The sequence below is a fragment of the Stegodyphus dumicola genome, chromosome 12, assembly GCF_044657685.1.
Source record: "Stegodyphus dumicola isolate Sdum_Otavi_A_Nest chromosome 12, ASM4465768v1".
Taxonomy (NCBI): domain Eukaryota; kingdom Metazoa; phylum Arthropoda; class Arachnida; order Araneae; family Eresidae; genus Stegodyphus; species Stegodyphus dumicola.
Window position 1 is genome coordinate 97,629,320 of NC_140779.1, and position 24,546 is coordinate 97,653,865.

A 24,546-nucleotide genomic window follows, 5' to 3' on the forward strand; every position below is an offset into this window, starting at 1 on the left:
CATTGTGCAAATAAGATTTATAAAATTTTCATTTATAATAGGATGAAGCATATAATGTTTATTTATTGCCTGACTGAAACTACTTTCAACCTATTTTTCAAAAATAACCATGCGATTATGATCATGTCATAAAATCTGCTCAACGTAAAGGGCATACCAGATTTTACTAATATAATGGTATAATTCAGGTTTTAAGATTATATCCATTTTAATAGTAATAGGTTTTAACAGCTACAACAACTGTTTTTCTTTTTTACTTCTTTGTGTGAAGTAAAAAAGGAAGTATTGTAATCACAAAAAGTTTCAGGCAGCATATTTCAACGAGTAGCCTCAGAACATCGAAATTTTGTATATAGGACTGCTATTATATGTAGATGTGGACCTCGTATTTTGGTTGCAATCGGCTGCACCAAACGTGTATAAATATTTTATATATCCACTCTGTTACCCGGCTCAGTGATCACAGTTTCTCTACTCTTATATGTTTGTAAATTGAGCATTTTTTGCTTTAAAAATGATTATGTTCTTGTTATCTTCTGGTTAAGGTTTTTATGCCTTTAGGAAATATGTTTGGAATTGTTTCTTTTTTGTTTTGTTTGGTTAATTTCTTTTATACATCCTTTTAGATTTATTACAGTATAGAAAATGTGGCAACGATTAGATGATTCTTCAAATGATATAAATTTTGTGCATTCTGAATTACAGTATGAACGAAATATAACACTGTTAAGTGAACTTAGCACCAGAGTGTCGCTATGGTAAATAGTGAATTTTAAAGAGTGCATTTATTCTATTTTAGTCTATGCGCTATCGATGAAGTAGATTTAATTCAATCCAATAAGTTTAAATGAAATGCAAGATAAAATGTGTATAATTTAATATTTCGTACAAGGAAGTCATGTGGTGTACACATCAGATTTTTTTTAATGATTATATTATGTAGCACTTGGACAATTTTTGGTCTTTATTTTGTGATTTTCAAGTATTTTTAAGAATATGGAAAATTTGTCTTGAATGATTTGAGTAATTTGTCAGGTTTTTCTGTATGCTTTTTATATAGCTTTTTCCCCTTTCCTCTGAACCTTCTCAATATCATTATTAATTCAGGTGATTGAGGGACAAAACTCAATGGACTATGGGATTATCTGTCAAATATTTTTAGTCATCACAAAATCAACAATGCCGAATGAAAATATTGGCATAACAAAGGACTTCATTGCTGTAGGCAGTTTTCAACATTTAAATGATTTCTGAAGGGGTTTTATGGAAACTTTAATTGCTGCTCTTGTTCTGCTTTCAAATTTACCATGCATGTAAAACTGTTGCTCATTCAGTATTGTACCAAAACAGACACTAGTATCATTTTACACTCACCATATGTGACATTGCATAATATGGTAAAGCAAGCATGGATTTTCGGAACATGGTTTTGGCTATATGTGTTATCTTAATCATTTCCATTTAATTTATCCAGTGCTAGAATTTCATTCTTTTGCGATTTAACGTCCATTCATCAATAATGAATGTTTTCTGGTATCAGCTCTGTACAAAACTAATCAACAACAACTGAAGGATTGTCATTTATTGAGAATGAAGCCAAAGAAATCATACAAATTTCAAAAACATTGAAAGATTTTCAGATATGAAAAAAGGAGAGATCAAAGCATTAATCAAGAAATGATGAATGGAGAATGGGAGGATTTTATAATACCAAACAACAGTAAAATCAATGATAATGAAGAAGATGAAATCCCTTTAGTTTTAAAGTTAAGTAAATTTTTTAAAAAGGGCACAGGAACCGTCTGATTTTACAATGGAAGTTCCCCAGATGATGAAAGAAGACAGTTTATGAAAAATATCGAAAAACTCTTTGTTCCCTAGCATGAGAGTTTTAAAGAGTTGTGTTGCTTGTTGTCCCTAACAAAAAAGGATCAGCTTTTTAAAAAAACACCTTATTTGACGGCATATAAGACACACTTTTTTTCCTAAATTTGGTCTCGAAAATGTTACCTGTGTCTTATACTTGAAGGACACAGGTTAACTTTCAATACTGAATGTTATTTTTAGCCCGGATAAAGGTCTAGACACACATAACTTTTTCTACATCTGCCATAATTATTTTGCGCATGCATGAAATATCTGTCGCCAAAAAGCGCCAAAGCTCGAAGCCGATGTCAAAGTTCGAACAGGTTCGATGGTCACATTACGTCTATGGAGCCTTTCTTTTACTCACTCGACACATGTGTCGGTATCGGTGATACTCTGTATAAACGTGTAGTATCGGTGCTTAAAACTATTTTTTTTAAAAAAATACCTTGGAATTTATGACTACAGGAAACAAGAGATTAAGCTATACAATTCAGTATAAACTAGGAGTGTTAAACTACGCCAAAGTGCATGGAAACAGAGCAGCAGCAAGGCATTTCGGTCCACCACCTACCGAAAAAATGATATGTACTTGGCGACTGCAGGAAGATCAACTGAAGACTGCTAAAAAACAAAAATATAACCTTTGATGCCTAGCTCCATCTTGGCCTGAACTTGAAAATACCATAAAAATGTGGGTGATAGATAAGAGGAAATCTGGGATAAGTGTTTCAACGAAAATGATAATCAATGAGGCCAAAGGATTTGCAGAAAAACAGGGGAATCAGAACTTTTCAGGGTCTGAGGGCTGGTGCTACAGGTTCATGAAAAGGCAAGGCTTATCAATGCGCACAAAAACAACTATTTCACAGAAAATGGCAGCAGATTATGAAGAAAAAATACTAGCATTTCATAGGCTTGTTATAAATGCACGCAAGAAAACTTCTTTTAAGCTCGGTCAAATAGGAAATATGGATGAAATTTCATTCACATTTGATGTACCATCCAACAAGACTGTGAGTATTAAAGGGTCTAAATCAATAACAATAAAAACCACAGGTCATGAAAAAACCCGATATATGGTAGTTCTAACATGTTGTGCTGATGGCACAAAACTACCGCCATTTTTTATATTCAAAAGAAAAACTCATCTGAAAGAAAATCTTCCAATGGGTGTAATTGTTCATGTTCATCCGAAAGGCTGGATGGACGAAGCTGGAATGTAACTGTGGTTACAGAACGTATGGGTGAGGCGACCTGGTGGACTCTTTAAGAAAACCCTCTCTTTTGGTTTTGGATCAGTTTAGCGCCCATAGAACTGAAACCATAAAGAATAAGGCGAGAGAATTAAAAACCCAGATAGCTGTCATTCCTGACGGACTGACTAGCCAATTGCAGCCTTTAGATGTATCGGTGAGTAAACCATTTAAGGAAAAAGTGCGAGAACGATGGAATAAGGTGATAGGAGAGCCACATCATGCCCTCACACCATCAGGTAGAATGAAGCTGCCCTCTTTCACAAGTGTGCGAGTGGGTAAAAAGATTTTGGGAGGACGTAAAGGCTGACGTAATTGTTAAGTCCTTTAAAAAGTGCAGAATCAGTAATGCTCTTGACAGAACAGAAGACGACGCATTATTCGAAGAAGGTGATACTAGCGATGACAGAAACAGTAGTGATGACGATATTCTCGTTTTCGATGATGATGATAGTGAAAAGGATTTTTATGGTTTTGAAAGTGATTAAAGTCTAATTTCATGATAGGCAACGTTTTCCTTGAATATGTGTTTTTTGTTGTTTCTGCTTTATTTTGTATTATGTTTGATTGCTTGCTGTTCATTCATTTATTCATTATTGAAATTTACATATCATGTTCAAAATAGCTTGCCGTTTGTTAATTTTCCTTAATAAAAATATGTTTGGTAATTGCATTCAATGATTGTTTATTTGGCTTTTACGAAAAGTGAGAACTAAAAGAAACCACATTTTAAGTTATTGTGGTACCACACTGTCGTGCGGACTATTGAAACTTTTTTCCCTTGTGTGTGGCCTTCTAAACAATGGTGCGTCTTATATGGCGTCAAATACGGTAATTGCATCACATACTTATTAAGCAGTAAAAAATTATTTTCACTTAATAGTATTTGTTTGTTTGTTTCTCTTTTAATTACAGTAAATTACCTTTTAATTAAAGGTTTGTTTAAATTATAAATACTTTTTTTAATCTGCATTGTACCTAACGCATTTTTTCTGTTGAAGGCTAACTTTGCAGAGTGCGATTTTGCTGTATGTACATTGTATCAATGACATAACAAGGATTTACTGTATATGTACCATGCACCCCAAAATTACGGTTAACTGGAATATCTATAAAAACGAGCTTCTCAACATGCCGAGCAGAGTCATCGTTAGCCACACTGAAGAAATTGAGCAAGAGACCCAAAAATTTAATGTTAAAATTCAAAAAGCTATGCCAACGGCTTCCTATGGTCCAGAAGAATGTTAATAATCAAGATCTTCCTAAAAATATTCCAAATTTAATCCAAGAAAGAAATAGATGTAGGAAAAATTGGCAATTAACCAGAGATCCAAATGACAAGACCCATGTTAATTACTTAATGAGAAAAATCTCTAAAGAAATTATAACTTATTGCTCTAATAAATGGGACACACTCCTTGAAAATATTGACTCACAACCCAACACTATTTGGAAAATTGCAAGCTTAATCACATCAGAATGCTCTAACCAACTTCACCCTATTATGCAGAGGGGGCTTACTCATAATTCGGAACAGGAAATCACAGAAGTAATGGCGAATAGTTTAGAAGAAATTTTCGAACCACACTCAGAAGACAGCTCTTTTGATTATACATTTAATAATGATCTTGAAGAAATCAGACTAAGAAAAAACAGAGATTTTATTAATTTTACCTTCCCCAGACAAGTGCGTGAAATTATAAAGAAACTCAAGAAAAAGAAAGCTCAAGGTTATGATAAAATTAATAACGAAGCCCTACAAGCCCTCCCAAGAATTGTATCGTTCTTCTCTGCAATATTTTTAATGCATGCATTAGACTCTCTTATTTCCCAAGAAATTGGAAACACTCTATTGTCATTTTGCTCTTAAAGCCTGGAAAAAATCCTCATGATGTTACAAGTTTTCGCCCTAATTAGTGTGCTCCCTGCTATTAGTAAAGTTTTTGAATGCATCATCGCAGCAAGACTCAGCACTTTTACTGATAAATTAAAAGATGCTGATGACCAACAATTCGGTTTTTAAAGAGCTACTACACATCAAATTCTAAATTTAATCAAGTTCATCGCCTTAGAATTTCAAAAGAAGAATGGAATCGCGGCATGGTATCTCGATTTCAAAAGAGCGGGGCATGCTTTGATCGAGTGTGGCATGCTGGTCTCATTTATAAATTATCAAAACTCAACCCTCCCGACAGCTTCCTTAATCTAATAATTTCCTATTTAGAAGATCACACATTTCAAGTCCGATGCAGAGATGCCTTTCAAATAAGAAAAATATCTTTAGAGGCCTTTCTCAAGGATCAGTTATCTCTCCGGCAAATTTTAATCTGTATGCAAGTGACATGCCTAAACTCCTGAATGCTAAAATTCTGAAATATGCCGATGACATGGTTATTTTATCTAATTCAATGAACCCTCAACATGCAATAAGTAAACTTGAAAATCAAGTTAAAATCATTGAATTATGGTGCAAAAGATGGAAAATTAACCTTAATCCTGGAAAATGCTGCATTGTACTGTACAGAATATACAGGAAATACTTCCCCGTCACTATTGACATTAGAATAGATAATGCTCTTATTTCCACCGCAAGTTCATACAAATATTTAGGAGTTTTCACTGACTCACAGCTTACCTTTGTAGAGCACATTAACTATGTGACTAATAAAGCTAACACCACTTTTATGGCTTTGTATCCACTCCTCGGAAGAAAATCTAAATTAAATTTACAGACTAAATGGACCCTGTACTTGACATGAAATTGCCCAATACTTCTCAACGCTGTGCCTCCTTGGGCTACTGCCTATAAGACTCACAGGAAGAAATTAAGTGTCATGCAAAACAAAATACTTCGTTCTATGACCAACACAAGATGGTTTATCAGAAATATCCACATTTATCAGGAATTAAAGATCCCAGAAATACAAGAACAAATTTTAATATTCTCGCACAAATTTTTCAACAACATCATTAATTCGCCGCACAATGCTATCAAAAATTTAGCGAACTATGACTCAGCAGAGGGAAATACGGTTAAACGACCACAATCTATTCACCACAATCCAAAGTGGTGATTATGTAAATACTGTGTAAATATTTCTTCAAATTTCTTGCATTTACCCGCATTTAATCGCATTTATTCATCTAACCAAGTATCAACTTTGTTTTGTGTTTGTATGTTTATCATCTTATTTGCTTTTGGCAAAGCATCGGACTATTGTGAATTTAAAAGACTTTTTAGCCGATTATGGACTTTGCATTATTTTCTTAAAAACTGTGTTATCAAATGTTTCAGTGTATCGTTAACCGATCCTGCTTAAAAATGTGTATCTGCGATTGGCTCACATGACCATCACGCCCACTTCTAATAGTTCTGATTACTTACTAATTTTATAAAGTATTTTCAACTTTATATAGTGTTTAAACTCAAGAAATGCTTCCCATTAGTGACTCCTGCACATAATTAATTGCTATCAAAGGATTATGGACTCACTTGAATTGATTAAAAATGAATTACTACTTTTGTATGATCGACCATTCAGATTGTGACTTTCAGTCACATGTACTTTAGCTACTCTCACGTATCCATGCTCTTTTTCAGTCGACAAAGTTCCTCGGTATGATAAACTGCTCCAGCACCTTCGTATAAATTTTACGACCATTTACTGATGTTTTACTGTGAATTAATTCAACTATTATGAATATTTTCTTCGTATGACTTGCCACCTCTTCAATTTAGGCTGCGGGCACAGTGCTATGGCACCCTAACTGAATTTAATTAAAAAAGTGAGTGGCCTCTGGCCTTACTTGAACTATAGGCTAAAACTCTTACGTAGTTGTAACCTAGATTATGAAAGGGATGATTTTCATTTTCTCACTGCTTTTTGAGGACTAGTAATAAAAAACATATAATTAATCAAGAAATATTTCAGAATGATTGATTTCATTACTGACTTTTTTTTAGTCCAAAGGGGCTTTGTCCCTGAGGGACTATAGTTTTCATTTTGCAATTTCGCATCAAGTCATGCTGAATGTCCGTTTTACTTTTCAAGCTGTTGCTACCAAATATTATCACAATGAATTGTATTTGAAGAAATTAAATAATGAAGAATCTGCATAAATGTATGTATATTTCTCGCATTGTGATAAAACAACGGTACCCAGAACTATCACATTTTGAATGATGGAATCCTGCTGCGAATATGGGCATTTGGAAGCCCAAATTTGGAATTTGTTTTATTATCATTTTCATATTTTGTAAAACTTTTACGAATTTTTTATTAACAAACTCGGGGATTTAAAAGCGAACAATGACAACGTTATTTTTATCTTCTGTGTATGAATGAGACTCTGTATCGGAAATTCTTATGCTCAATTTAAATTTGTTTTGCGATATTGCTGTTGAACTGAATTTTATGGTTTAAGTACGAAGAACATGATACTTAATAACTAAAGGTAACACATAAAATGTTTTAAAAAATGCCCCTTCGGGCGTAATTTAAAATCAGAAACCTTTCAGATTTTCTTTTTTTTTAATCAAATCTTCTAATGCTAATTAATAGTAAATGTTTATGCGATGGTAATAATTTATAAAGTTATGGAATGGTAAATTTCAGTGTTAAGAAATTTTTGTTGAAGTCTGATTGTGACTGCCTACCCCCCCTCCCCCATAACATTACACTAGGTCCATTGGAATAAAATGCAATTAAATGGTTTTTAATGTACTTTTCAGAAAATCCATATGAATTTAAAGCTTTGCCTTACAGACCTTTATATATTCAGTGGTAGTTTTTTTTTTTTTTTTAGCTCAAAACTTCTCTTTTGAGAACAAGGCACCCATAAATTAGAGATAAATTTAACAAAGGTCTCATACAAGCTCCTGTGAGCCTATTAATGTTGCCCACTGTTTATATGTGCTTTCTTAATTTTTTTCAGAAAATGTAACTTAAAATTAGCTAGAGGATCGGCAAAAGGAGCTGATAACATGTCTGTTAAAACTAATTGAAGATTTATGTGGTTTAGAATATACTGCTGTGCTATGAAAGTTATTTGTTTATTGCAAACGTTTCAAAATAGCTTCGGTTTTTTTCACCATTTCTTCTACTAAATTTTGATGCATCTGAATCAGTTATAATTTTTAGCCCAAAAGAGACATTAGCCCCGATTAGGATATTAGTGTCAAAACGACATTTTTCATTAAATGGCATATCACTTTTCAAATTGTTGCCACCAAATATTATCATCCTAATAATGAAGATTCTGCATTGCATGTGTGTATATTTCTTGTATTGCAAAAAAGGTACCTAGAACCATCAAATTTTGAATAACATAGTCCTGTGCCCGAATGTTGAATTTCAAATTTGCGTTATTAGTATCATATTTTGTAAAACTTTAATGAATTTTTTATAATTAAACTCAACAACTTCAAAGCTAGGAGTAGCATACTGTACAGGAAAAAAAAAAAAAAAAAAAAAAACCTTTTTATGTCTAGCACACAAGACTGTCTTTTGTAAATTCTAAAAATATGTTGTTTTTAAATATTTTGTGATTTTTCTGTTGAATTGAATTTTATGTAGCTAAAGTGCCAAGAACGTGACATTTAATAAATAAACACACTTCTATGCTGCTTTTAAAATTTTTGTAAATTTGCTGTTGAATTGTATGGCATAACTGTGAAGAAAATGATGCTTAGTAATAAAGACCAAAAAAAAAAAAAAAAAAAAGGATTAGTAGGAGTGAGTGCAATAGTAGAAGCTCATCTGAGCTCAGCGAGAAAGTAAAAAATCTTAACATAACCATTTGGGCGGCCGTTAAAATCTGAAACTTTTAGATTTTTTTAAATTAATATTCTTTATAAATTTAAAAGCATGCTTTTATTATTAGCTGAAAAGGGACATCACTCTTGAATGGGATATCAGTCTCAAAACAACATTTTGTGTCGAAACACTTAAATGCATTGTATCACTTTTCAAGTAGTTGCCACCAAATATTATCAACCTGTATTATATTTAAAGAAATTGAATAATGAATAATATGAATGTATATATGTTTTTTACATTGTGAAAAAACAGCAGTACATAGGGCCATCAAATTTTGAATAACATAGTCCTCTACCTGAACATATGCCTGAATTTTGAATTTCAAATTTAATTTATTATCTATTTAATATTTTGTAAAACTTTAATGAATTTTTTATCAACAAACTAAACAATTTCAAAACGAGCAGTGGCAATACTATATGTAATAAAACGTTTTTTATCTCCAGCCTGTGACATTGTCTTTTGGAAATTCTGAAAGTATGCTGTTTTTAAATATTTTGTGATTTTACTGTTGAAGGGAAGTTTATGTGATATAAGTGCCAAGAAAATAGTATTTAATAAGTAAAATAAACACACGAAATGTTAATAATATAAAGACAGAAAAAAAAAAAAAAAAGCTTGGTAAAGCCATCTTAGTAAGAAAACTAAACCTTGATGTGATAAACTGTGAAAAGACTGAAAAAACAGAAAAATGTATGCTAACATTTAATGCTGCATCACGAATTCTAAATGCTGCTGTTAAAATTTTTGTAATTTTGCTGTTGAATTGTATATGGCATAAGTGCGAAGAAAATGATGCTTAATAATAAAGCTAAAAGACAAAAAAAAAAAATAAAAAATAAAAAAAAAAATAGATTAGTAGGAGTGAGTGTAACAGCAGAGTGGTAGTCTGTGAACTCAGCAAGAGCGTAAAAAACCTTAACAAACCCTCCTGAGCGACATTAAAATCTAAAACCTTTCAGGTTTTCTTTTTCTTTTCTTCTTCCCTTCCCCCAACTGTTGACTGGACAGATCACATGCTATTTTACTTCAAGCCACTATGTACAGCCTGCAGAAATCTTATCTACTACCTAGCCAACTACAACCCAAAGGCAGGGTAATCGTGTTTTTCTTTCTGTGTATTAGAATTACAATAATAGTTTGCAGATGCAGTTTCGCATACATTATGTGGACCTGGATTCTATTGACACTGGAGTTTTGCAAATCTTGAAAGCAGAATTTTACGGCTATTTACAGTGATGCTTTGTAGTTCCGGAAGCCAAAATTTGAAGCTGTGTCTTTACATATGAATTTTGAACAGAACTCAGAAGTGGCATTAGGTGTTACAGTTATTAAAATGCATTTTACTGTTATTACAGAATTTGTATTTTCAGTGTTAAATGTTTATAGTCTTTTCAGTCTTGACAGGTGTTACAACTCATCAGAGTTATCATTTATATGACAAGTGACTTTTCTGACTGCAGATGGAGTTAATGTTCTTTGCACCAGTTTCCCAGTGATTGAAGAGCCTTGTTGATGTTTCCATGTAATTATTTCCTTGATTTCCCACTTGAAATAATCAAGAAGTCATCAGCAAAAACTTAGTCTTTTACATCTTGAAAGATGTGTTTGATTAGTCTCAATGCATTTGTTAAATGTATTGAGATGTGTTTGATTAGTCTCATGGTTACAACATTTCAGAGGATTGGACCCAAACAGCTGCCTTGTAGACACCTTTGGCTATTGATTTCCTGTAAGTGCTTGCATCTGCAGATATCTTTACAGAGTAATTATCCAGGTAACTTATGAGTATCTGAATGATGTTTTTATATATACTTGTATGTTCCAACAAAACGGTGATGTCAGGCTTCCAGGTCCTCTTTTAAATAAAATCGTTGTTTAAAGATCGTCATGATTTTAATAATTTCATTGATTTTACTTCTTCTTCCTTACATTTTTTGCTAATCAACCCATTTACATTGCCAGACATTTCCTTTATTATTGTTTTTTTAATTATTAGCTACATTTAACAAAAAGTGTTATTATTATTAATTTATATATGTAAACAGCATACTGTGTTGCATAGATTTGGCTTCTTTTATGGAAATGGAGATTTGAATGGATCTCAGTTTGAAACTGGAGATAGTGATGTTCCTTTTTGTGCACAAAATAATACATTTTCACAAAAAATTTTAACATATTCATCTTGTAACATTTTATATGAATGCAGATTGTGAATTTTAAATTAATACTTATTTTAAGAAGGAGAATTTGCTGACAAATTTCTATATGTGTAATTTAATGAAATAGTTAACTGGTTGAATTGTTCATTGAAAAGTAATCATGTGAAAAAAATTTTGCCTTGATTTAGGTGTTTAGTTAATTTTTTTTTTTTTTCAAAATGTTTTAATGTTTATATTAGAATAAAGAATTAAAAGGATTTTATGTAATTAATAGTTCAGAAATTTAATGCTCAAATTTTAAATTTTTAAAAATTGTGAGATAGTCATTTTCTTTTTTGTAAGTGAACTATTATATATGACACAACAAAATTATATCAATTTAAGCAAATATGAAAAAAAAGGGGGGCTTTAAAAGTTAAATATTTTCAAGGAAATGTTCAAATTCAAAATACACAATGGAGCAAAGTTCTGAACAACTATTATTTTGAAAATAAATCTCACTATTTTGGTATTATTTACTGCTGAAATTCCTTTTATTATTGTAAAAATCCATTTATATTTTAATAAATTTTTATGTTTTAAAATTTTAGGTATGCTGCTCGCTTAGTAGCTGGAGCTTTAGATTTTAAAAAGCTTGTAGACAGGTAAGAAATACATCCTTTTCACAAATTTTAAGCCACTATTTTAAAAATGAAAATTCACAATTGTAATAAATTCCTATATTTTTCAATATTTAACTTTTTATACGAGATGTTGTTCAGGTTTGTCAAGTCAGTAATTACACTGGTCAATGCACAAACTGATTCTTAAAAATTATATGTATTTTCATGCATATTCATGATAATGATTTCAAAACTGGGAACAATTTTGCCCTTTCAGTTACAGTTTTAGCAATATAGCATAGTCAGTTCATATGCTGAATAAACTGAAAATAAGGGTTGGAGGGGAAGTTCTGTCTGGAGGGAAATTTCTGTCCTATTTTAAATAGGCAGGTGATTTTTCTTGTAAAAAAAAAAAAAAAAAAAAAATCACCCTAGTGAGTCATTTGGATCCCCCCCCTCATCTGTTGTATAATATAAAAGGAGTCCTTTTTTACAGTTCATCATTTACTTGTAACATTTAAAGTGAAAAACATGTCAGTAAATAAAGTGCATTTTGTATGAATTCTAAAAAGGGAGCAACACATTGGTTGCATGTAAAAATTTATGCGCGGTATTTGGAAAAGATATTGTAAATGTTCATACTTGTCAAAGATGGTTTAGCAAATTTTGTTCCGGGGATCTGAGCCTCCAAGAAAGTGATCGATCTGGACGACCATTCAAGATCGATAATGATGTTTTGCAATCCATGTTGGAAAGTAATCCACGTTTAACAAGTCGAGAAATTGCAGAAGAGTTTGGCGTTCATCATACAACTGTTGGAGATCACATTAAATCTCTTGGGTTTGTGTTAAAGCAAAGTGTTTGGGTTCCACATGAATTAACGGAAAAGAATTTGTCTGATCTTCTAAGAATATGTTCATCACATCTGATTAGACACAATGTGGAGCCGTTTTTAGAAAGGCTGGTTACTGGAGATGAAAAGTGGATTCTTTATGAGAATATTAAGAGAAAAAAATCTTACTGGGAACCAGGAACATCATCAGCAACAGTTCCAAAGCCAAGTATCCATCGACGAAAAGTACTGCTTTGTTTGTGGTGGGACAGGAAACGTCCAGTGTACTACGAGTTGCTGAAACAGGGAAAAACTATTAATGTGGATCTGTACTGCAATCAGCTGGATAAATTAAATGCAGCTATCAAAGAAAAAAGGCCAGCATTAGCATCCAGAAAAGGAATGCTCGACCGCATACTGCAATGATGACACAACAAAAACTTGAATGCATTAGGATGGGAAGTCCTTAGTCACTCACCGTATTCACCTGACATTGCACCATCTGATTATTACCTGTTCATATATCTACAAAATTATCTAATGGGAAAAAAACTCAAGTCTTTTGAAAGTGTTTCTAAGACAGTTGCTGACTATTTTAACTCCAGTGACGAGAACTTCTACAAAACAGGAATTTACAGGTTACCTGAAAGATGGCAACAGGTTGTAACAAATAACAGAGCATATATAATTGAATAATATTAAACACATATTTTTATAAATGAATTCAAATATTTTCTTTAAAATACGACAGAGCTTTCCCTCCAACTCAATATATACATAGAATATTAGTAATGGTATTATGTAATGTGGGTGGAGTTGAAGATGATATCCTCAAATAAATAAGACTTCCACACCACAAAACATTTAATGAATTATAATTGATAGTAGAATAGCTACAGATTAAAATAACAGTACAATTGAGCGTTCTCGTACTTGTTACCACAGCTTGGTGATATTGACTGTTTTTGGCCTCGAAAACATGGATCACGGACACTTGTTCATATGATTTCTAGCTGCAATGCTTCGGGTACCAAAAGTAACTCGCAACCACTGTCAAACTTGTATAATACACCATTCTTCACTAAGAAATCTTTCTTTAGTCCTTGCTCGACTGAGGATTTTAACAAATGGAAATGCTCGTCACTTCTTTGCGCAACTGTAATTTTGGCTGTAACTTCTCCCTGAGAATAGGTAACCATCATGATAGCGTTTCTACTTTATGAATCCACAAGCTTCATTTGCTGCCCAGATGTGTGAACAATTTCATAGTCAAATTCTTCTAGACGTAACGCCCATCTCGCCACTTTAGGGGTTAAATCTTTCTTGAACATAGTCTGCTATGATTATTTTCAAGTCTTGTTTTCTGATATTATTTAATACACTCATGATTATTATAGTAAATTCGTATCAAATACTACTTTACCTTGCTTGTTTCTTGGTCGGAGCCCCCAGATTTTGTGGGTGGGGAGTTGAAAATGATATCCTTAACTAAATAACACTTCCACACCACAAAACATTTAATGAATTATAATTTATAATAGTATAGCCACAGATTTGAATTAAAATAAGAGTACCATTGCGTGTTCTTGCGCTTGTTAGATACAAATACAGTTCTGCATGACTTTAAGTATTTAAAATAGCTACACAGCGCCTACTCGCACTTGCTATTTCAACAGGGTTCTTTTGTTACCACCTTCACGGGGAATCAATATCTATCTAACTTTTACTCTCACTGTGGGCGCATACGTGATGCCCTCTGATGGCTGTTACCACATTAATATATTAAAATAACTATAATTGGGTAGTGTTCCATTAATACTGCCCCAACTGTAATCAAGTTTAAATGGTACCACTATTCCAAAATGGAATATTGAAACGAACAAAAGATTTTTCATAAACTATTATTTTATTACGTCCATACTAATTATTCAAAATAAAAGACAACTATGAAGAAAAGAAGAAAGAAAATAATTGAATAATAAAGAAATAAAAGATTGATTTAAAAAGCAGATATGAAATTATGAATAACTTTTAAGTATAGCTAAAATATTTTCATTTTAGGATGCAAAAATTACTGCATAAACTCAGTCATATATGCGTATAAATGGAGGTAGGTAGTTCTATGCTGATATTTATTATGCCATTCTGCATTGCCTTACAGCTGCTATATTGTTTAGGTGTAAATCCAGTGTCAAGGTCAGTAACAGTATAAGTGTGATTTATAATGAAGTTTTCAAAGCATTTTGTAATCAATTAGTTTTTCTACACCCTCTAACCACCCAGAAAAAATTACACTTCTATCTGCAATGTTTGCTTTTATCATGGGTTTTAAGATTTTTGTTGAATGATTGGGAAAGACAAGAATTGTTGTCCTCAGTCTAAGCCACTGAAAAGGAAGAACATGGCCACCACATTTGTTTTTTCATCAGGTGAAGAAAACCTTTATCTATTTCAATAGTTTTATTTGCACTCCCAATATTTTTTTTTTTTCTCATAATAACAAACCATTGGCACAAATTTCTCTCATATAATTATTCCAGTCCACACTCATAGTATGGTTCGTTTGAAACTGGATTTGGCAAAATTGCAAAATTCAACTGGTGTCAACTGTTGACACTGTGAGTATATAAATCATAAAGAAAAAGGATACACCATCTATCGGACTGTGTTTATATTTACAATTGTTTGTTTTATCGGTATAGTTAGTATCCCGTTTCAGTACTGAATTAAAACTGGGATAGAACTTCATAGGATGATTATTGGAACAAAGTCTTTCTTTGTGAATAATTCCATTATCTTGGAGCAATCTGAGGAAGACTCTTTCATCATTAGATAATTCCTAAATTATAAAGTTTGTCCTAACCTTTGCATTAAGAAAATAATAATAATAAGCTAACAATCAAAAAATGTTATTGAATGTAAATGTGCTGAAACAATTTTTCACATATGCTGTTGAAAACGTGAATAAAAAAATTCTTTAAGTGTTGCCAATTTAAGTGAGTTGTAGGTGAGATTTAGCAGGTCTTTGTCTGGGGTCCTATGAATGGAGTTGTGCCCATACTTTAATTCCATTAAAATTTAATGTAATAATATAATTAAGTTAATAAAACTTTAAATATTAATACGTTTAATCAAGCTTAGAAGCATTTAAAATCAGTGGGTTAGTTACAGCATATTGTTCTTGCCGAAGATAGCTCGAACTTATTTAATGATACTTAACTTCAGTAAGTGGACTGTAATATTAACAATAACAAATTTATTTTAACAAAAACAACTTTATTGAATACTAGCACACGCATGTGCTTATAGTTACCTATGTAACTTAGCTAAGAGCGAGCAACCATATGCTCTTACATCAAGTCAGAAATCATTCATATTAATAAAGCAAAAACAAAATAACTTTAGGGTTACACTAAAGCCAAACTCTGCTTGGCGTAAAACAATGCTGCCAAGCAATACTCTTTCAGACACCGAACACATATTATTCCAATTATTTTTTTTTAAATTTATTTAAACTCCTATAAATTTACTGCAATATCAAGTTTAGTCTTGCATGAGATTAATCAGTCATTAACATTCATGACAAGCTTCATTTATGACCTATCCTAGAATGCAATAAACTATAACAGTCTTACTAAGGTTTTTTTTTAAAAGCAATGAAAGTTGATATGTTGGTAATAAACTTTATCACAGCAAGTGAAAATTTGGAAATTGGAAAATTATTATTTATTGAAAGTTGTGCCCCAACTTGTGTTTGTAAAGAATAGGTTTACAAATAAAATAAACAAGAACCAGACATGTGACTTGTAAAATAAAATTATATTTATTGGATTTATGAAACATGAACTTCTTACAAGTTATCTCATCTGATGACTATTAAAAGTTCTCTTTGTTAGCTTTCCATGTTGAAGGCAGAGCACTTAACCTGATCAATAATTACAAGGTAACTGTCACATTCTTGCCACTAGGTGGCGGGCATCTCTTCCTTTACTTTTGCTGTAATTAAGTTCCGAGACCAGTGGAGATTGGAACTGCTCTGAGGAGCGTAAAGACTCAGAATTAAAATGTACTGTCTTAAAATAATTATCACCTACCTTGTAAATAGTGTATATTAGCTTTTTATTTCAATAAATAATTAAAAGACAAGATGGCTTGTTAGCAGTAATAGAAACTCTTACTGAAAACGTGATTATTAGAAGCCTGGCGTCGTGAACACTGAAGATGCAGCAGGTAAGAAATTTTACATTTTATTGTAAATAGAAGAACCTGATGCAACAGTAACCTTCTTTATTCTTTATTTTATACCACGAACATGGCCACCACGTTTGTTTTTTCATCAGGTGAAAAAAACCTTTATCTATTTCAATAGTTTTATTTGCACTCCCAATATATATATATATATATATATATATAATATATATATATATATATATATTTTTACTAATGATAACAAACCATTGGCACAAATTTCTCTCATATAATTATTCCAGTCCACACTCATATTATGGTTCGTTTGAAGCTGGATTTGGCAAAATTGCAAAATTCAACTGGTGTCAACTGTTGACACTGTGAGTATATAAATCATAAAGAAAAGGGATACACCATCTATCGGACTGTGTTTATATTTACAATTGTTCTATATTCTTCTTTATTTTATTTATATATTAAGTTATGACAGACTGCCAATCCTAATTTTATATGTAATGATGGTAAAATGATTTCATCTCTGTCAAAAAAAAAAAGTGTCTTAAATGCATTTTATTTAACTGCAAACTGTCATTTTTTCCCCAAAAAAGCTAAGCTTTACAAACTATTTGTTGCTGTATTATTCCTAAGGAGTATGGATATTTCATATATACAGTCTGATGACAAGGAGAAGTCTACATAAATCACATATTGATGATTGCATGAAATCATTGGTAATTTTTGCTCTGCTTTCTCAAAATTATAAGAAGCATGTATATTTTGTTTATCCATTTCATTCAACAAGGAGAAAATCCCATCATTTTTATGTCTACAGTCAAAAGTCGTTCATCCGGACTCGTCGGGACTTCGGCGATTCCGGATTATTGATTTTTCCGGATTATAGATCATCAGTTTATTAAATCTGGTAAGATGGCATGCAGAAATTACAAAATTCAAAATATGAAACCGTAATTTATGAAATAAAGAACAATTATGATCTAAAGGGTATCAAAATTTACAAAAAGAAAAAGCTTAATATTTATTTACTTTATTAAACATTTCTTTCAATGTAAGTTGCTTCGTTTCATGTGATAATACTTTCTCTTTAATTCTATTAAACAGACATAATTTCTTGTTTAGTTACAAAGTTCCGCTGTTCAAGTCCTATAATTGTTGTGTTGAGAATACCGACTAATTTGTCAATCGAAATGTTTTCGTTTTCAATAACCTCTGGGTCACTTTCTTCACTATCAGAAGCGAATTATAATGACATAATGACAAGGAACTTGATTTAAATCATATCAAAGACCGAGTACATCGAGATGAAATACTACACTTAGTAAGGAATTATAAGCCAAATAAAATAAAAACATCTGCCCTGAAGATAAGGATAGTGCTGACAGATCAACTTCCAATCTGCAGCGTGAAATTGATAAACAGATTTCGGATTTCAAAACATACTTTCGCTTTGTAGATACAAATTACATAACAGTAAATATATATCAGAAATTCTATTGGACATAATCGAAAGTTCAAGCTTACTTTTATGAAATTGCTCTAACAGTCTGCAAAAAATAATATCCCGGATCCAATTCGAAGATTAAGGAACAACGCAATCTGCAACATTAACTGAATTAAATAATTTTAGCTTAGCTTATACCGTCCGTTACATATTAAACGATCATGCGCACAAACATATTCGCAGCCATAAAGGTCTTACGTGCAATTGTAAACGCCTGTGCATGCATGCGCAGAAAGTTTGTAGCTTTGAGGTCCAGATTATAGATCATTCCGGATTATGGGTGTCCGAATTAACGACTTTTGACTGTATAAAGTTTACCCATTGATGAATTGGATACTTCATTCGTTTTTTTCTTTTTCTTTTTTTTTTTTTTTTTTCCCCTCTCCCAGGATGAAATTAAATTGTCTCATACATTCATACTGGCTGACTTTTTGAGTAAGCCTAATTTGCTTTGTGGGGGGGGGGGCATTTAAAACTCTGTTTGGAGCTTAACGATTTCAGGTTGCCTACACTTATAAGCATCTTATACTGGTGTACCAGATTTCCAAAGCTAATACCAAAACATTGTTTCATCTGTTCAGTTTTGTAACTTTACTTTTAATTGTTACTATATATTAAACAAACAAGTAATAAAACTTAATAATTTCATTAAACTGCTAAATGAAGAAACACATTTATGTGTATTTTGTGCATGGAATTAATATTTTCACAGTGATCTAAAATTGCAGTTTAATTAATATTGATTTAAATATTAACATTTAATAATAATATTTTTATATTTTAGTTATTCATTGCCTCTTGATATGATGGGTGGCCAACCTCTTGATATGTCTCAATACTATAAAATTTTTTCCACCTGCCGAATACCTGGTTACCCAAAAGACAGTTTGGCTTTATATGGAATGGATGCTGAGAAACCTAGACATATAGTGGTGGCTCATAATAATCATGTAAATATTACGTTTTAATAATATTTTTAATTTCATTGTAATGTGTATACTTTTCATAATAGCATTTTTAAATGTTTGTTACATGTTAATTAGATGTCTGAAATTTTATATTTGCAGTAAATATATTATGACTGTTATTTTCAAGCTACGAACACTGAGACTACCGAAATATTTCTGTTAATTATCCCTATGTTTGCTTTGAATAAGTATGCAGTTCAAATATAAATATTATCAACATATTATGAGTATTTTGAATAAATATTCTGAAAGAATTTTATTTTATAATTTTTTAATATTTTCTTTCTTTTGTTATTTTTGAATCAATGATCAATTGATCTCTACTATTATTTAATAATGAAAATTCTTGTATATGTATGTTTGCATGTTCCTTGCATTGTAGAAATACATCAGCACATGTGGTCACCAAATTTTGAATATAATAATCCTCCACCTGAGAGGTTCGAATCCCACGAACGGGCCGGCTGCATGGGTGTTTTCGTGGTTTTCCCCATGTATAACTTGTATACGAGCCAGTTTTTCTTAGAAAGTCTTTCACGATGGCATCCCTCCCCTTAGGCAAATAGCCCTTGTGTGCTTTGCCATAATTAAATACACCACACCACCTCCACCTGAACATGTGCACCATGAAGCCTGAATTTTGAATTTATTTTTCATTTATTTTTTATATTTGAATATGAGAATTTTGTGTTGCCACTCAGCAAAAAGATATTTCTGTTCCAAATTTAATTTGAAAACTCAGTGATATAACAGATGTATGCTGCCTCTTGATGATTATTTTTCTTTCAAGTTTGATAAAAAAATGCTGAACTTTAAAAAAGCATGTGTTGTGACTGTTCAACATAAAATATTTTTATTTTCCATGGGCTAGTTTTTTACCATTTGATGAAGTGTAAGATATTTCATTTTTCTTTCAAATTTTTTGTTATTTACTAATAAACTAAGCAAATTAAAAGTGGTAAGCATAGATTCATTTTAGTTATTGCTAATTACTAACTGAACCCATGAAATTCCATTACTAGATTATTTAAAATCATATAGTGTTTTTTTTCGTCCTTTTATAATAACTATTTTAGGTGTCTGGCCATGCCAGCAGCTAATGTTGTTATAATTCTTCCTTCCCGATTTTAAGGATTATACATTTGAAACTCGGTTACTTTTCACTGTGTTTTGAAATACCAGCTGAATATATTTTTCTGCCCTTTTTAATTATGGACTTGTAAAAGAAGGTGATTAAAATTAATGTCAAAATTTAAAATACGGTAAAAATACTTCTTATAGCATTTAAAAACGGAGCTTAAGAAATTTTACTTTGCTTTGAACTTTCTATTAAACCAGTTATCTTCAAACGTGGTGACTGAGGGAACTTACAAAACCCTAAACTTACAAACCCTTATTAATTACTTTTTAAATGGAGACCCTGTATGAACACTGATTAATCTTTATATGCAATCAAGAAATGAAAATCAATATTTTATCCCAATTTTACTTACAAAAGCAGATTTATTTAATACAATTTTAGGTAATAACAATAGTAGAAATAAGAAGATTCTAATTAGTTAATTATTTTTTATATTTAATTTTACTGTCTACATGGTATTAAAAATTCTTTCAAATTGTTATTTTTATTTGTGGAATCCCTGCATGAGTTTCATAGATCCCCAGACTTTAACAGAATATAGATTGAACATTATTATGCTAAACCATTTGATGAAACAAAGAGCTTTTCTTGCATACAACCACTGAAAGTTTTATTTAAGTCTGATGCATAAGAGAGAAAACAATAAGTAAAAATGATTCTACTTTCAATGTTAAAATCTTGCTGATACATGAAGTAAAAAATAATAATTCAGTGTTTCACGTTTTAGGTGCTAAATATTATTTCAAATAATGTATAGATTTTTTTTTATACTTTAGTTCTTTTTGTTGTATTTATTTGCATGTTCGAGATCAATATTTTATGGAATATAGTTTGTAGGCATTGTTTTCAAATACACTGTATGTATATATAACACCTGTTATAGATGTTTAACTGAGATTTGAAGAGTAAATATAATTAAAGGAATAAATAATCCTTTTTTCTTAGTATTTTAGTGTCGATGTCTATGGTGATGATGGTGCCCCTCTGAATGAAAGTCAATTGTTAGGGCAATTCTTGGAAATAGTCAAACAGTCTCAGTATCAGAAAAGTCCAATTGGTGTGTTGACAACGCTTCATAGAGATGCCTGGGCTAAGGCTTACAAAAGGTTACGTAAATGTAAGTATTTTTTTATGAAAATATGCAGTGTTTCTCTTTTCATTTGAATCCATCGCCATTTGGCATAATCTAAGGTAGTTATCTTTTTAATTTAGTCTATCTAGTATTGATTAACAAATTAAGCTATTCAAAAGTAATAGATGCAGTTCTTGAGAATATTATTTTTTTACTTTTTAATCTGACCGATTTAAATAAAAATGGATTTAATTCATGATTATTTCCTTTTTATCTCCAGCATGTGGAAATGTGTATCAGAAATTGTAAAGATATGCTCATTTAAAAATTATTTTGCAATATTGCTGTTGAATTGAATTTTATGGTTTAAGTGGGAAGAACATGATATTTAATAAATAAAGGTAACACACACAAAACATTAAAAAAATGCCCCTTTGGACGTAATTTAAAATCTGAAACCTTTTTCTTTTTTTTGGTTGTTGTTGTTTGTGTATGCTTGTATATATAAAATTTCAACTAGTGTAGCTATTTTATCTGTTAAAAATTTATAAGTGTTTTACTCGTGTTTGAAAATTAAGGTGAGAAAGTAGAAAGCAGTAATTTGTGACTGTCATTATTCTTTTCCAATAGCTTAGCTCTTGTACCTACAACATGTGTAGTGTAAAATGTATGATGCCATTTGCTGCTTTTTTAAATCATTTCAGATTTTGTTAAATGTTCATTAAAGACTGTTCTTAATCTCTTAATAAACTAATTATGAATGTATTGCATTTTTTGACAATTTACATATTTCTTTAAGTGCAAAAAAAATCATCTTGTCAAAATTAATGACAAAAGTTTAATACCATGCTCTTAGAGTAAAACTAACACACTGAATGTAGAGCCATTCACTGTATGAAATTTCTCTTCTTTGTATCTATAGAGGGTGTTCACATTTTCAGAATGATTTCAATAAGGAGTCTTATTGATATAACATTAACAAAAAAAAAAAGTTTTGGAATAAAAATTTCTGGCAACAGCTTATTGTTTGAAATGGGGAGTATCATATAGCGTCACTGACTGCTGTGCCAGAGGAGCCCGCATTTGAACCCCAGAGAAGGCGTGGATGTTTGTAAATGTATAGTGTCAGTGCAGCATTGCAAAGTCCTCATATGTCCTAAGGATTATACCTATGACTTATGGATTATAGTGCCTTTGGTGTCTTGAAAGAGCTCTTTTTAAGCATTAACCCACAGTGATTGATGGATTTGGAAAAGTAGTGGAAGAGAAATGGAAATCACTATCCCTAGAAATTTTAATGAATGTAAGTCTAATTTGAAGTCATTCTATCATGGAAATCATGATGCAGACTTATAATCCAGAAAACGACTATCAGATCAAGTATTTAAAAAAAAATATGCTTTCCATTTTAAACATTAATTAAATAGCCTCAAATTTGTTCTAAGATTGTGTAAACACAAAACCTTTCTTTTAATTTCAGATTTCTACTATTTTCAGTTGAAATCAGTGTTTAAAAAATTGCATAAGAATAAATCTTCATATTGAGCATTACACATACCATATTTTCTGGTGCAATCTTAAATGTGTATATTCAGCTCTTTACCTACTCCAGATTTGCTTTCAGTTACTGTTCTCTTCTAAACTAAAACTGCCTTAATAAGTTTTTCTGACATTTATGTAATCTAAAAATTTGTGGTATCAGTTGTTAAATCTATTTCAAAAACAGACCCCCTTTTTCCTTTATTTCCTTTTTCCTTGATGCCCAAAATACCAGTTTCTTTTATTTGATAATTAAGTAATTACATTTATAAATAAATTCATAATAAATTGTACACTTGCTTTAAAAACATGCTTCCCAGCAGTATGCAAGGATGTTTCTGGCAGAGTTCTTCACAAATAAATGATTAAAAAAATTCAAATATCATGAAGCATGAAAGTCATATTTATCATATGATGTATTCAGAAACATGTCTAGTAAAGCATAACTTGGTTGCAGTACAAAGTAATGCGTAGAAAAAATTGCAACTAAGATTTGCTCAAGCCTAGCATTTTAGAGTGATGATACTATGCCCAATACATTCTGAAGCAAAACAGTTAGGAAGTTAATACAGGAGTTTCATAATTGGAGCAGATTATATGAGCGTAAATATTAAAGTTTTTTATTTATTTTAATTTGGGGGCTGTCTTATTATTTGGCTGTGTTCCTATATATTTTGATATTAAGTTTAAAGAAGTAAATAAATGAGCAATCTTACATTTTTAATTAAAAAATCTGATGTGTACACCACATGACAGGAAAATTTAAATTAAAAATTATACGCATTTATTTTAAATTATACGCATTTTTTCTTGCATTTCGTTTAAACTTATTGGATTGAATTAAATCTACTTTGCCAACAGCGCATAAACCACAATAGAATAAATGTATTCTTTAAAATTCACTCTATTTGTTTACCATAGCGACACTCTGGTGCTAGGTTCACTTAACAGTATTATATTTCGTTCATATTATGACTCAGAATGCACAAAATTTATATCATTTAAAGAATTATCTAATCGTTGCCACATGTTCTATTCAAATGCTATAATAAAGCTAGAATGATGTATAAAAGAAATTAAGCAAACAAAACAAAAATGAAACAGTTTTTCACAGACGATTGAGTATTTCACATTCAATTAATTCAGTTCTCACTTCGCGACAAGGCAAAAATACATAAAAACTCAAAATATCTGTATTAAAAATTACTAAGTAAATCTTAAACACTTATTTTCTCGAAAAATTTCCAGGAAGGATTAAGCATGATTTAATTCGCAGTAATAAATGAAGGCGTTATTTTTGTTGTTGCAAAGCTATGTTTCTCTACATTGGCAACAAATCCACTACTCTGCTGTTTCAAATGTAAACAAGCAATGGCAGCCATCAAAAAAAATTATTAGGCTTAGTGGCACTTAAACAACTTTAAAACTGTTGATAATTTTAAAAATATTGCATACAGATTTACTAAAGGCATAAAAACCTTAATCGGAAGATAAGAACAACATAATTCAACCATTTTTAAAGCAAAAAATATACAATTTACAAACATATAAGAGTAAAGAAACTGAGATCACTGAGCCGGGT

The 24,546-nt window shown here is 31.1% G+C and overlaps 1 protein-coding gene across 3 annotated transcripts in view; it reads left to right on the forward strand.

Annotated features, from left to right (window-relative positions):
* LOC118196395 (carnitine O-acetyltransferase-like) overlaps positions 1-24,546 on the forward strand; it is a 68,800-nt gene that overhangs the window by 23,712 nt on the left and 20,542 nt on the right. For all 3 annotated transcript variants that reach the window (XM_035367844.2, XM_035367843.2, XM_085806709.1), the window contains exons 5-7: positions 11,694-11,747; positions 19,029-19,194; positions 21,299-21,470. In XM_035367844.2, the coding sequence (XP_035223735.1) occupies positions 11,694-11,747; positions 19,029-19,194; positions 21,299-21,470 (392 nt within the window). The remainder of the gene's footprint in view (positions 1-11,693; positions 11,748-19,028; positions 19,195-21,298; positions 21,471-24,546) is intronic.